Raw genomic sequence first — 14,538 nt, 5'->3', positions numbered from 1 at the left:
TTATGATGACACAGGTTATGAAGAAACTTCACTGAAAACTGTACAAAATACTGAAACCCTGGCCAAATTTAGGTCTGGTTTAAAAGCAGGTTCAGCTCTACTAAAGATGACAGAATCAGTCATATTTACACTAGATCTGGATTTGACTGATATCACTTATAGATAAGCCTACAACAGAAAAGATTTTCAACACACGTGCATTAAAATTACATCATTTTCTCTTTTAATCTGTAAGGTTTTATCTTTCTTGAGTTTCACTTCGTGAGGTTCTTTAGCTGTACATTGTAGGGAACATGAATCTACAAAACTACTAACTGACTAACTCCCCCTCAGCCTTGACTCAACACAGCATATTGTCGAGTGAAAAATGATTTAAACAATCATTGAGATTTACTACAATTATTTAATATATAAAAAATTATAAATCATCTGCCACGTGTTTTAGTATAAAAGTCAGATCTTAGCTCTGTATTTCTATCTTACAGCAGATGCTACAAAATGCCTGAGTGTTCTACCCTTGAAGCACCTAGGTATGTGCTTAACCTCTAAATGTTTCTGTAGTCCCATTAACCTTAGTAAGGTTACACACATTCAAAAAGCTAAATACAGGCATAGGTCTTAGCAAATGAAAACCTTAATAGTATCCCTTTAATGTTTAATGCAGTTTAATGTCCCTCTATATCTTCCACTTGTCCTAATAACTTAAAATCCACTGACCACTACTTTCATTTCAAGGGCACTATTGTTGGAGAGATCAGTTGACCTGATTTTCTCTGAAAACCACAGAAAATGCTATATACCCTCTGCAAAACCACATTAACACCGCCAAAACCTGGCGAAGACATGATAAACATATTCTACTTGTCAAACCACCCTTCAAATCTCCAAAAAAATCTCTTCTTTTCAAGAAAATACACACAATCTTGTACTAAAATAAAAATCCAAATTATATCTGGTTATTTCAGTAATTAAATTGAATTATAATCCTTAATTATTTTTCCTCATTGAACTCTATGATTTACTGTTAAAGTATAGTAGATCAGGGAAATCTGATTCTTCTTTAGGGTCACATGAACTAACTAATGCAACACGAATAAATGATCTGACATTTCTCATTTACTACTTTTTTCTTATTGTCCAGTGCAGCTGATGAAAATTTTTCAAGCAAAGAATAAAAAGAACTTTTCTCTAAATTTATTTCAAACATTGTCAATATCAATGTTTTTAAAAAAGAATCTCAATACCTGTAATCAATACTGTATTAAAATCATTAACTACATTTTTGAAAACCATGTCTATAATATTTTAAGTGCATATGTGAAATACATTTAAATATAAACTAAAAATGAAAGATTAGATTTTAAAATGTGGATATTTGAGAAAAGGAAACATGGAGCTATCCTGAACACCTCATCTTAAAACAAAATGGATTAAATTATTATATCTATCCATCGTTACTATTTGTCTAGAAAAATGCTTCTTGCAAATATTCTGCAATGTTTGCTTTAAATTAATTGATTTTGGAAGATTTCCTCCAGTAAACTCATTTGCCAGAATATTCACCAAGAATTATCACAAAGTGCCAGATCCCATGTAACTTTCATGTGACTAACTGGCAGGTAAGTAGTTTCCTAAATCCACTTTTGAGCACTTGGACAAGTTTGGGATTCAGCATTGCCCGTAATATCCTACTGAGGTAGTCCCTCGAGATCAGGTTTGATATGCATTGCTGGAGTAATGTTAGCAATTTTTTCACTGATGCTTTGCTTTTTATATCTGTTCTGCATATAAACAGAAGCCTATCACAAGGATTAAATTCACTTAAAGACAGATGGAGACATACTATAGATCATTTTTCTGCAATTTTGGGATCTTTGTATAAATAATATATACAGAAATAAATTTCATGTATGATGACGATAATGATACAAAATACACCTGAAGTTTCCCACTTTCAAATAAATTCATATGTAAAACTGTAGTGCATGAAAATGTAGTCCACTGTGCGAGTGCATCTACACTAATTAGCTGCACCATAAACATCTCAGCATCTACAAGTGTGCCCCTATTAGGCTGCAGTAAACTAATTTACTCTGCAGCAGGATAGTACTTGTAAATACAAGTGCTATCCTGCTGCAAAATGAAAAACTCCAACGCAGTGCACATGTAGATGCTGCCCTGGCTGGCTGGGGCACGAGAGTGCTTCAGTGCAGGGGCTGCCTGCTAGCTAGCCCTGCACTGAAGCACCCTCATGCTCCAGCCACCCCTCCACAAGATGCTGAGCCAGGGGGAGCAGCTCTGGCCTGACAGGATGACTCCCCAGGCCCCTTGCCAGCTGGAGCTGCTCTGACCCATCTCAATGTGCTGTGCTTCTGGATGCATGTTCAAATGGCATGCCCAGAAGCCACACCTCAGCCCCTGCTACAAGCAGGAGCCTGGGTGCAACCAGAGCCACTGCTTCAGTTACTCGGGAGTCACGCTGGAATGCCACCATCACCGGTGAACTCATCCCTGCAAACCTGGGGGTGGCGGACATCCCCACCACCAGGGACAAGCAGGCTCCTGGGTACAGACAGATCCCCACCCAACTCAGCCTAGGGTCATACTGAGTCTCCACTGCCATCAGTCAGCATGACTGGGAGTAAACCCGTAAGTGATGGCAAGTCCCAGCTTCTGAGGATCCACAGCTACAGTTTCCCCACATGGCCAGGGAGATGGATGCGACTGGCCCCCTAGAGGTCCAATGGACTCAAATGTGGGAGTGCTCCAGCCCATACACCCAGAGAGGGGAAAGCACTGGCTCCAAGGAAGTGATCAGTACCTGTTTGTGGTGAGGCACAGAGGAGACTGGGAGCCATACAGACCTGGTCTGAGCCCAGGACAAATCTCAGGATTTGAATACACTGAATAGCCAGCAGAAGAAGGCCAACCAAGCAACCCAATGGTGTCCAGCTTGAGACATGGGGTAAGCCTCTGCAAGCAGGCAGTGTCTGCTAGGGTTGCTTTGAGAGACCTAAGTATTGAACCGATGGGCTGGTGATAGGAGTTGCCAGTCAGAAAGATACCACCTGGGAAGTCACAAGCATGCTATGGCCAAGGGCGAGATGGACAAATTGATAGGTCTCACGAAGGAAACTGAATGGATTGAGAAAGTATCTCTAGGTTGAGGGGATCTAGGGGTGAAGTAATTGATGAGGCCCCTTGTGATAAGCAGCCCTAAATAAAGAGGGCCCTGTTCTGGATTTGATTGAGGGCCTACATCAACAACAACAGAGAGTAGCCAGAATGAATGTGCCCTGAAGACCTCAGGGCAGGGGAAAGCCCAAGGCATATTTGAGTGACTGGCTAAGACACCATTCAAGTGACTTGGATATTGTTGAAAGGTCGGAGGTCCACCCGGCAGGTCTGGTAAGGGCAAGGTGTAGGGGAAGCAAAGCCCTGTGAATAGGATGTAATCCTTTTGCCTAGATGCCATTCCCTTTTGTTTCATCATACAGCTTCCCTTCATTTATTTCCATCAAGGGGTGGCAGGCAAGTATAAGCAAGCGGGCAGTGGCTTCTGGAAACAGGAACAAGACACATCACACCCACTGACAGGGAACAATAAACTCCAGAGTTTATTGTTTCACATTAATTGCACATGCAGATACACCCTGTTCCTGGAAAAATGGGCATTGTATTCTTCATTGCTAACTAGCTGTAGTCACACACCTAACCTGTACTATTACTTGTAAAGACCCTTACCTGCTTGCTAAATTTTCCAGTAATAAAAGCACAAACCATTGCATGTACAATATCCAATTAAGATGCATGATGATTAGTTTTGCTTTTGATTTGCAGTACAATGTACTTTCAGCAACAATTAGTTATAAGACAAATATCTCCATCTTTTTAGAGTGTTATATAATTCTTATTAAACCATTCCTTCCTCCTGCCCTAATGAACAATACCACAATTAAGAGTGCTCCAATTCTACTTTTCCATTTTAGTCATAACTTTCTAAAAGTTATTTGGAGGTAAAAGAGTATATGTAGCAAGAAATCAAATCTAATCATTTCATTTTTGTTTTTAAAAGCTCCAGTTATGGAAAGCTTTGCATAAAAAAACAAAGCTGAATGATGACATTTTTCTCCTTTATCAAAAAGAGTATTAGTCTCCTTTATCAAAAATTTTGCTTAAATTTTGAGTGACTATTTCTCCCTGAAATTCATTACGGCCCAACCTAGCACCCTATGTAATCATTTACATTTATATAAAATGAGTGCAAAATGATTCCACAAGTGTAGATTTTTTTTCTGCATTCAGTACAGAGGAAAGTAACTACACAAGATACAAGATAATGAATTGGGTCTGATTTTTATGCAATAGCAAAGACCTAACATCATCCCCTGGTCTAGGTACCCACCTAAGTTTGTATGAGTAAATCCCAGAGTCACTGAGCTCAGCTGGCCAAAACTCCAGAATACTCCCATTTGATACAATTCTGGATGTTTCCTGTATCAGAGTGACATTTTCTTCATTTTTTTTGTACCAGTTTCCCATGTAGCTTTCATTTTGAAAAGTATCTTGTTCTGATCCGGGGGAGCAAAGGAAAAAATATTCCCCCTCGATTACATCAATGGAGCGACGAAAGGGACACAGGTCTCCTTCACCAAAAAAAGAAGGTAGAAAGAAAAGAAAGTAAAACAGATAGGAAGCCAAAACTTATTTCAGATAATGATACTAGAGAGCCTGTTTCTTATAATACAGTCTTTTACATGTCTGATGTGCTGCACTCTGCTCACTGGTATTTTTTTTTAAATTAACTTTCTTTTAGCAAACCCAATAGCTTGTCTAACAGGGGACAGCATGGCCCTGTCTGGAATCAATTCCAGATGTCCAGTCCTTATTTTCTCCTTACTCTTGACTTCATGTTGTTCAAACTCTTACTGGCTAATGGAAATGGGAATTTTCCTAAGAAATTTCCTGTAAGGGCTCAATTCTGTATTACTCAGGTAGGATAGATCTTTGGTGTGCTTTTTTTTAGCCTTATTTGGTTTTAATGAAGTCACTTACAGAATAAGGATAAAATTCAAAGCCCACTGAAGTCGATGGAAATTGACTGTAATTGCTTTGGATCAGGCCCAAAGGTACTACTCCAAGCAAGTAAGGGTAGCAGAATCTGGCCTTGATCTTTGATAGAGGAAACTCCCCTGGCCACAAGTGACTGCTTGAAGAATAAGTGCTTCTCAACACTGCCATGTTGGATAACAGTTCAGTCATCAGAAAAACTGGGCTTCTATAATCGACATGTTTGCTAGACCCTGTTTCCTGGTCTCCTATATAACTGAAAACAATTAAATAGCTGGATTTCTTGAAGACTCACACATTCAGAATTTTCTGTATGGTCAAAATCATATCAGCAAAGTTTAATATCAAAACCCATTTTTATTATTGATTTCTCTAAACATACTATTGTATGTGGCGAAAATGCAATGTAGCAGAGAAACCAAGTACTGTTCCTATACAAAAAGGCTTGCAGTCCAAGTGGTCGCATCTACACGAGACACTACTGCACAGTAATTACTGAGCATTTATTTAGAACTTGTAAAAATAAGTACTAAATAAATGTGCAGTAACCTGAGTTACTACACAGTAGCGCCAGTGAATGCCTTTTTAGTAATACTACTGCACAGTAGCCTAATACTACTGTGCAATAGCAGTGCACTACACAACACTACTGTGTAGTAGTATCGGGCTACTTCACAGTCAGCATCTTGTGTAGATGCAGCCAGTGTCTGTTATATTTTTAAAGAGGAATTACGTAAAACCAATGCAGTGATATTCTACCAGCATCACCACAGTTGATGGTACAAACTGGTACAATGACAAAATGACATTAGCTAGAGAGGCAACAGAGGTGGACAGTTAACTCCCTTCTCTTGCTCTACCTATATATCTATGCTTCGAGATCATATCATCATCATAATCTCTGTACATCTTCTTTTCTTTCTTTCCACAGATTTGTGATTCAGAGATTGGTCCAAATTGCCACACTTGTTCAGATTAGGTTACTTTACCCAGAAGTTTCTGGTTCAGGGTTAAATTTTGTCCCACTGAAAGCATCACCTACATAACCAGCCCCAGCTCTACTTCATCCCGAACACATACTATAGATTCTTGGCCTTCAGTCCACAGAAGCAGAAACTTCTTACACTTTGGCACATCAAATATATAGCAAACTATGCCATGTTATAAGGTAAAAATGATCCCATTATGCTTACCAGTAGCAGCTCCATCAAGAAATATTAAGCACAAAATCAGCAGATTTCCAAGAGTCATTTTCTTGAGTTACTTGTCACGTCTCTGGAAAAAAATGGAAGTGAGACACTCTTAGTGTAACTGAAAGCATGGGAAGAACACGTATGCACAATCCATCACACACACAACAAACTGAACTTGATCAATGCCTATGAGCAATATTACAAATGCCTGAAATTAAAGATGGGATTTCCAAAAGGAAAGTTACTCATTTTTTTATCATAAGAGAGAAATTACATACATGAGGTCACAACCATGAAGTTCTGTTGGCAGGATTCATTTCAAATAAAGAAAACAATAACTGTTTTCCCTTTCTTCCTTCTATAGTTCATGTGAAATTTACAACTATACTATTTCCTTTCTAAAAGGTTCAGTGGATAGCTGCAGGACTAGTCTTGCAAATCCCTAACATTGAGCAGGAGGGCTTTTTGCAGGACCATGATGTTTGTAAATCTGTACCTTGAACCATGAAAATTATCCTACTAAAATGCTAGGTGTTACATACATTTCATCTGAATCTGATTTTTATGCATTTGATTTCTTTTTTTTTAGCAAGCTGATTACTTAATACTACCAGGAAGATATAAGGTATATGGCTATATGGAAATCATTGTTATGTTAAGGCTATTACACATCATAAATGAGGAGGATTACGATGAAGAGGATGAGAAGGCAGATGAAGAAGACGATCCAGATTATGACCCAAAGAAGGATCCAAACTTAGTAGAATGCAAGCATTAGTGATGCTGCGTGTATGTAGACTTGAAGCTTATCTGTACTATAATAGCCTAAACACAACTATTAGTTAACCATTAAAGTTAATGGGAGTTACCTCAATTGCAATAAGAACTAAGGCTGTCCTTACTTTTGATGCCTTTGCAGTTATACTTTAAAACAAAAATCTGTTGGCAAGGAATGAACACTAGTGGTCTACAGTATTCTTCATATAAAGTTTCATATCACAAATCAGATAGCCATGACAATTATTGTAGGGCTGGGTTCACTGCTTTGTACCCTGTATAGCCAATTATAACCATAAAGACAACATGTCATATATTACTAAACAAGTGTGAAGGATATTCACTGAATCTTTCCATGGCAGTAGGTACTATCATCTAAGATGAAGATCTGTCTTAATACTAATGCATATTTTCACATTTTTACACAGTCCCTCTCTAACACTTGCAAATATATGTCTGCATATGAAATAAATGTGATCCATATACAATTAATATGGTCCATGCTTTTCCCACAGCTCTCCAGTCAATTTTAACTAGGTTTTGTCGCAATTTACTAGCTCAACTTTTTGCAATTTTAGCATTTAATTTGCTACCACTGTAACACTCCACAAAGATTTACAAAATTGAAAAAAAGAAACGAAAAAAAGGAATGAATAAACCTTAGGGCTGAGCTTCGAAAGTCTTGTTCCCATTATAGTGGAATCCACAGCCTTCATTGAGGAATCTTGGCTCCCTATGGCATGCATGGGGAGAGTTCGGTGTTCAGACTGGGACTCACAAAAGCCAGCACATAAGAGTGGGGCCTCATGTATGCTAGCCAAATGAGAAATGTTGAAGACTAGGTGTGTATTAAATCCCACCCTCTTCAAGACTTAACGGTCCATCTACTCAGACTTTAGAGCCCAGAAGATAAAAATCTAGGCCCTTTCTCTTAAAAAAAACCCCAAAACCTAAACCTTTCAGAGGTTTTTCCTCCCCCTCCCCGCTTGAGCGGAGAGGGGGGGCGTGACCCTGGTCTGGCCTGGCCGGCTTGGCCAAGCCCCGCTCCACTCAAGCTGGGGGGAGTACGGACGGTCAGGAGGTGCACCAGCGCTCTCAGTGGGTGCACATACACCCCCGTGCATCCCCTACACGTCGCCACTGTCTCAGAGTAGGGACTGGAATCCGGAACCCTCCCTCCTCCAAGGACAGGAGTCCTAACCACCAGAGTACAAATTCATATTCCTTCCCTGACTTAGCGAATCATGAATTGTTTTCAACAGGAGTAGTGGAGAGTGTCCCCTCACCCAACACAGCCTACAGGCTGGTAGTTAAGACACTTTCTTGGAAGGTAGGAAAAGTTGGGGTGAAAGAAGGAACTTAAGGAACAGAGAGGAAAGAGTTGAACTTTTTTTTCCCCCTATATGTTGGTTCCGCGATCCATCTGCTGCCATATTTTGTGTAAAGCTCAAATCAACAGGTGTGGAACACCTGAGAATGCCTACTAGCTTAAAATCTATGGAAAAGTCAGGGGAAACGATGGGCCTACTTCTAGATTCCAGCTCAGCTGAGGCATGAACAAGTGTCAAGCTGCTCAGCTGAACTGAAGTAATCTGGGCATACAGACAAGTACAATTTTAGACACCCAGAAAACATTTTTTTAAATTAAAGGGAGATATACACAACATTTAAGTGCCTATAAAGTAAAAAGAACTTAGCAGTTTTAAGGATCAAAAATTTGAAGTTAGGCACATAAATTTTACCTAGGTCCTACCTTAGGAATCTTTGAGCCCTGCAGCCTAGATTAGATTCTGCTTCAGAAGGATGGAACAAGGATGTTTTCTTATGTAAAATATTCTAGTAATAATGAAACACTATATTTCACCTTCCTACTACTCTATATTGCTAAGGTTACCCACAGGCCAGCTTCACCTCCTCAGCATCTAGACTAGAGTGACTTCACAAGCTTGTGAGTTACAATTCATAGGGGACCTCTATTTTACTCTCCCAGAAATTCAGTGGAAACAATTTCTTTTGCTCCAGTGGGTCTCCGTCTCCTCCTGCTCTGAAGTCAACTATCCATTTTGAGGGCATTTCTCCAGTTTGGAACTTCACATAAATAGCCAAATTCACCTTTATTTCCAAGAAAAAAACTCCAGGCATGCTCATTTAAACACCTGCTTTTCAGATGTGCTGGAAACACTTGTTCCTCCTTGAATAATTCACGTCAAGTTCACTATGGAAGATGGAAGATATTTGAAGTGGCCAACAATTCGTTAAAAATCAAAGCTTATTTATAATTAGAAACAGCTGTATGTTTAAATGAAAGAAAAATTAGCTAAAAACAAGAATTCTGGAAAGTCAAAATTTATTCATGAAGTTGGCTTACTAAATAGCTTCAGCTGAAAACAATGGGAAGTGCAGTTATTTTGAGAATGTCAACCTTTGTTTTTTCAACATTTTCATAATAAAATGTTTCATTTCAGGAATGCCAAGATGTTTCATTTTGAATCTTTCTAAATAAAACCTTGTCTCAAGATTTTTTGTTTAAAAACTAACCTAAGTTAAAAGAAAAAAAAAGGGTAAAGAAAACAGATTTTGATTTCAGCCAGAAAATAATAACTCTTGGAAAACATCCCTTATCCTAATAAAGTTAAGACCCCTGTTTGCGGTCTTAACTTTAAGGGTGAATTTGGCTATTTATGTGAAGTTCCAAACTGGAGAAATGCCCTCAAAATGTATAGTTGAAAAGGTTAATAAGTCAAAAATGAAACAAAACAGTTTGTTCAGTAGTTGCAAAAGAAGTGTTTCAGGTTGGCATGACACTTTTTTTTTTTAGTTTGCAAAAACACCTAAAAAAAGGTGTTACAATGCTAATGGCCTATTCTTTATTAGGTATTTTGACTAAAGATTCACAATTATATATAATAATTGATGGAAGGTCTGTGTATGTATTAATTCATTGAGTTTACTTTGAACCATAATTTTCATTCTTCTCACCCCTGCCCGCCTGCCCACAAAATCTCAGTTGTCCTAAAAGGGTAAGAGGAAAAAAAAAGAAAAAAGCAAAACCAAATCATAGACATAGTGACATAAGGTTTGACATTCAAACTTGATCATTAGGTTTTGAAACTATTCTTTGTTGGCTGATCATATGAGCATGGCTAGAGAAAACTTCCAATGTATGATCAGGAGCAGAGAAAAGGAAGGCCATTTAATATCTATTTTATTTAAACTAATTTTCTTTTCCATTCTTTAAGTAGCAAAGGTTAGGAAGTGGGAATTGAAGGGGAGTTTCGGGGGGGAGGGGTGCTTATTTAAGTTCCTTTTTATGTCACATTTTAAGTTTCCATTCTTAATTCACACAAGTCTTTGAAATGGGGAAAAATAACAGCTAAAGGCAGTTAACAAAGACAAAGTACTTCATAATATCTAGACTCATGATTAGTGTTTTGAGTTTGTAGGTAAGACAAAGAACTTACATGTCAAACTTTACATTTAAGTTTTTTCTTAGGAATACTTCCACTCCCACCACGTTTTATTGCAGAAAATGTATCTCAGATGCTATGTTTTTCAGTTTCATGCTCAGGAAAATAAAAACTGGAAGACAACTGATTCTGAAACATGTTCTATAAAAAGTGTTTCCTTCAAAGGAGAAGTAGTAGTAATGACTTTCAGAAAGCAATGGCAAGTTATTTTTAAAACAGTCTCACTTTATTTCATTCTGAGTAAGGACAAGATATGTTCCAGATATCACTTCTTTTTTTTTCCCCCTTTCATCTTAAGGACAGAGGCATGACTTTGCAGCTCAATGGGGCTTTCTTTTGAGGTGTAGTTCTCCTTTAATCTGGATATTTTGTAGTCATTTTTATCTAGTGAATCAGGGTTGCATTAAAAGAATCGAGCAAACAGCAGTCCTAATAACTTAAGGACATTTTCCAAGGGTTATTATTTTCTGGCTGCAATCAAAATCTATTTCCATAGATAGCATTTAGAGAGCAACCAAGAAGTATTTTACTCACTCATTAAGTATTATAATCTGCTTGCAGATGCAGGACTCCAAAGTGCAGACTGATCGGGATTCCTAGCCATAGTTATCCTGCCTATTTTATTGTTTCAACCTTCTAAATTAGCAAAACCACAGGTTGGACACGTTTACCAAGGTATTCTTCAGTTCTAAAGGATGGAAAGAAAGTGTTTTCTTGCTCTATGCCAGTGGGTCCCACCCTTTTAGACACAAGGTACTCCTTCTTAGATGTAAGGCACCCTCAGAAAATGCCAGTTCTTTCCACTCAGCTTTTGATTACAGAAAAATAATAGAGCGATTCTTCTCTTGCAAGGAACTCAGAACGACCACAAGAAGTCAGAATGTTTTTGATGCTATGAATTCCTCTTTGAAATACCTTGGTTTATCCTGTGTATCATGTGGAAGTGTTAATATTGAGTGGCATTCTCTCACACTCTTAAAAGGATCTCACAGCACCTTCAAGGGCCCCAGCACCTTTGTTGAAAAGCACTGGTCTAGCTGCTGATTTCAGGGGGAAGAGTAGAGGTGTAAAAACTCCTGGTCTTGGAAAAAAATATATGTCTTTATAAATCTGTTTTTCTGCTGATACTGAGAAGAGTTCCTAGTATGAGGCAGTTATCTGAATTACTATGATTATATGTAACTGTCTATAATATCAAGTTGGGAATGTTATCTTTTCACAGAGATAGTGTATCTAGAAAGTGTCTCTCAAATTCTTTAATAAACATCTATTTCTGCTATACCAATGATTTTTTAAAGAAGCAGATAAGTTTCCATAACCACGGGAGGGGGGCAGGGGGGAGCAATAGACTTTTATTCCTGTACCACAGCATGGGTGGGTCTGATGAAAAGCCTTATAGTAAGTTTTTTTCTGAACCTATTTGTTAGCATGTAGCGCCAAAGTTCAGGAAAGAGAATATCAGCCAGGTCTCAAAATTCACAAGCCGAGTCGGGTATTATATCTTATTATAGCCAGCTAGCAAATGCTTATGCAGATGGGAAGAGAGCGAAAGAACAGGAGACCTTTTCAAGATGGAAACAAGTAAACTTCTCCAGTCCTGGGAAATTACATGAAGCGTGGTTAGAAGAGAGAGCGAAGGAGGGGAGATTCCCCTTGCTCTTTTCCTTGTACAACCCCACCTTGCAGATCTTAGATCGGTGAGCGCCTGTAGTCTATGGCCCGAAATCAGCAGCACAATGCTTCTCCCTTGACCTGCCGCCCCATGGGACCCCTTACCCTGGTAGCTCTTTGCTCCATCATACTAGCCTTCCCCTGCTTTCCAGAGGTCCCATCCTCAGCGCACAAATGGGAGGCCGGGGCCCTGGGGCATTTTGCTGCATCCTACAAACTGGCTCAGGGGACCCGGCTTAGCCTGGCACGGGAGGGGGCTGCTAGCAAGCACGCCTTGAGGGGCTCCTAGGCAAACAGGGCTGCGAGGGACCACACAGGGTCCTCTCGTCCTGCCTCTGTTCAAGGGAGGATGATCCCGGGCTTCTCCACCCCAGCCGAGCCTGTGCCCCGCAGCTCCTAGAGACTCCCAAGCAGGGAGAGTCCCGCGCTGCCCGAGGCAGCCTGCTGCAAGCCGCCACGCCACGCCCTGCCCTGCCCCTAGCCCTGTGCCCATCCGCAGCCTGCCTGTAAAGCACTTGAAGCCCGGCAGCGAGTCCCGCAGCCTCCTCTTACCTTGTGCCCGGCGCCGCGCGGCAGCTGTGCCAGGCAGAGCGCTCCCCTCCCCCTCCCCCGGGCCCGCCCTCCAGCCGGCTCGGTCCCTGGCGCGCACTTGCTGTGCCTGCGCCGCCTCAGCGCGGGGCTCGCAGCCTCCTCTCCTCTCCGCCGGCCCCAAGCCAGCCCGCGGCCGAACGGCACCGAGAGGGGTGCGGCACCGCCCTGGGCACCAGAGCAGGGGTGCGGGCTGCTTCTCTCAGGGTGGCTGGCGGGACGAAATGCAGCACCCCTTTGCCCGCCGGCCTGGGCATGAGAGCAGGGATGCAGGCTGCTCCGTGTTTCCCTGGCCGGTGGGCAGGGTTGCTCTGGAGTCTCCAGGAGTTGAGCTCAATCTCCGGGAGACTGCCGGAGGCAAATGAGAGGGCATGCATTAAAGCGAATATGAAATGCTGAATCCGATGGATACGGCTGGCCGGTGGGTTTTGAACATGGAGTAGCAATGTTGCATCTGCCTGCCTGACCTAACTTCATGGATGTCATTATGTCGAGTGATGAACCCCCTGGCAGAGGGTCGGACTTGATGATCTGCTCAGGTCCCTTCTGACCCTACCAACTGTGAAACCTCCTGGAATAGCTTCAAACAGGTGGTGACCCTACCTCCTGGCAGGGGGGATTTTGAAGTCTTGCAGGACTCCCCGCTGGGCAGAGTGGTGCTTGGAGGGGACAGGAGAAGTGGGGGAGCTTTTTCAAGCTCTGCTGTTAGAGGTGCTCCACTTTGAATAAGTAAAGATTACCTGGAGCAGGGACTGGACCCTGATCCTGCCCCTTCCCAGGCTCACCTCACTGTCCTAAAAAGGGAGTTAGGACAGTCCCTCAGCAGCTGGCTCTCCTACTTGCCTTTCTCTTGCTGCCCTCCCTCCCAATGAATAGTTCATTATTTTTTCTCGTAAAACAGCTTCCGGTGTTTGCCTGGGCAGCAGTGTTGGCACGATTCCCATGGCCGAAGAAAGCAGGAGTACTCACTACACAAAGGATGTAGGCAAAGTGGAAAGAGTTCAGTGGAGGGCAACAAAAATGGTTCAGGAGCTAGGGGACGTGACTTCTGAGGAGAAGCTGAGGGAACTGGGCAGATTTAGTCTAGAGAAGAGGAGACAGAGGTGATTTAATAGCAGCCTTCAACTCCCTGAAGGGGGGTTCGAAAGGAGATGGAGCTAGGCTGTTCTCCGTGGCGGCAGATGACAGAACAAGGAGCAACGGTCTCCAGTTGAAGCAAGGAAAGTTTAGGTTAGATATTAGGAAAAAAATTCTCACTAGGAAGGTAGTGAAACACTGGAACAGATTTCCCAGAGGTGATGGAATCTCCATCCTTGGAGGTTTTCAAGACCTGGCTAGACAAATAATTCCCTGGGATGATCTAGTTGGGGCTTGTCCTGCTCTGAGCAGGGGTTGGACTAGATGATCTCCTGAGGTCCCTGCCAACCCTAATTCTCTATGATTCTTTGCTCCAAAGGCTTGTCCATATTCTGCCATGACTGCCACCAACAGTTCTGGCAGCAGAGAGTAGCCACCAGGCTCCTGCTACACAAACATGGTTTCATTTCTTCATCTGCACCAGTAGGGTGTAAAGTGTACCCTGAAAACCTACAGCTATAGCTGGCAGAAGGCATGGGCATGCCTATGAAGGTCTTCAGCTGGCTGCTTGGCAGTGATAGCTTTCTTTCAGATAGAGAATGTGTTGCTCTGCTGGCAGAATGAAGTTCTTACAGCAAAACTTTTATGTATGTAGACCAGGCCAAAATGAGCCTAGAACTCATTCCTGACCTAAA

The 14,538-nt window shown here is 41.3% G+C and overlaps 1 protein-coding gene across 1 annotated transcript in view; it reads right to left on the bottom strand.

Annotated features, from left to right (window-relative positions):
* Nucleotides 1-12,776, bottom strand: part of IL18R1 (interleukin 18 receptor 1) — a 38,565-nt gene extending 25,789 nt beyond the window's left edge. The window contains exons 1-3 of the mRNA XM_019485036.1: nt 12,731-12,776; nt 6,264-6,345; nt 4,406-4,646 (exon numbers count right to left, since the gene is read on the bottom strand). Coding sequence (XP_019340581.1) covers nt 4,406-4,646; nt 6,264-6,321 — 299 coding nt within the window. The 5' untranslated portion in view covers nt 6,322-6,345; nt 12,731-12,776. The remainder of the gene's footprint in view (nt 1-4,405; nt 4,647-6,263; nt 6,346-12,730) is intronic.
* Between the last annotated feature and the right edge of the window lie 1,762 nt (nt 12,777-14,538).

Source organism: Alligator mississippiensis, chromosome 1 (assembly GCF_030867095.1).
Source record: "Alligator mississippiensis isolate rAllMis1 chromosome 1, rAllMis1, whole genome shotgun sequence".
In the NCBI taxonomy this organism is placed as follows: Eukaryota; Metazoa; Chordata; order Crocodylia; family Alligatoridae; genus Alligator; species Alligator mississippiensis.
The sequence above is the reverse complement of the archived record's forward strand: the minus strand, read 5'-3'. Positions and strand labels throughout refer to the sequence as shown.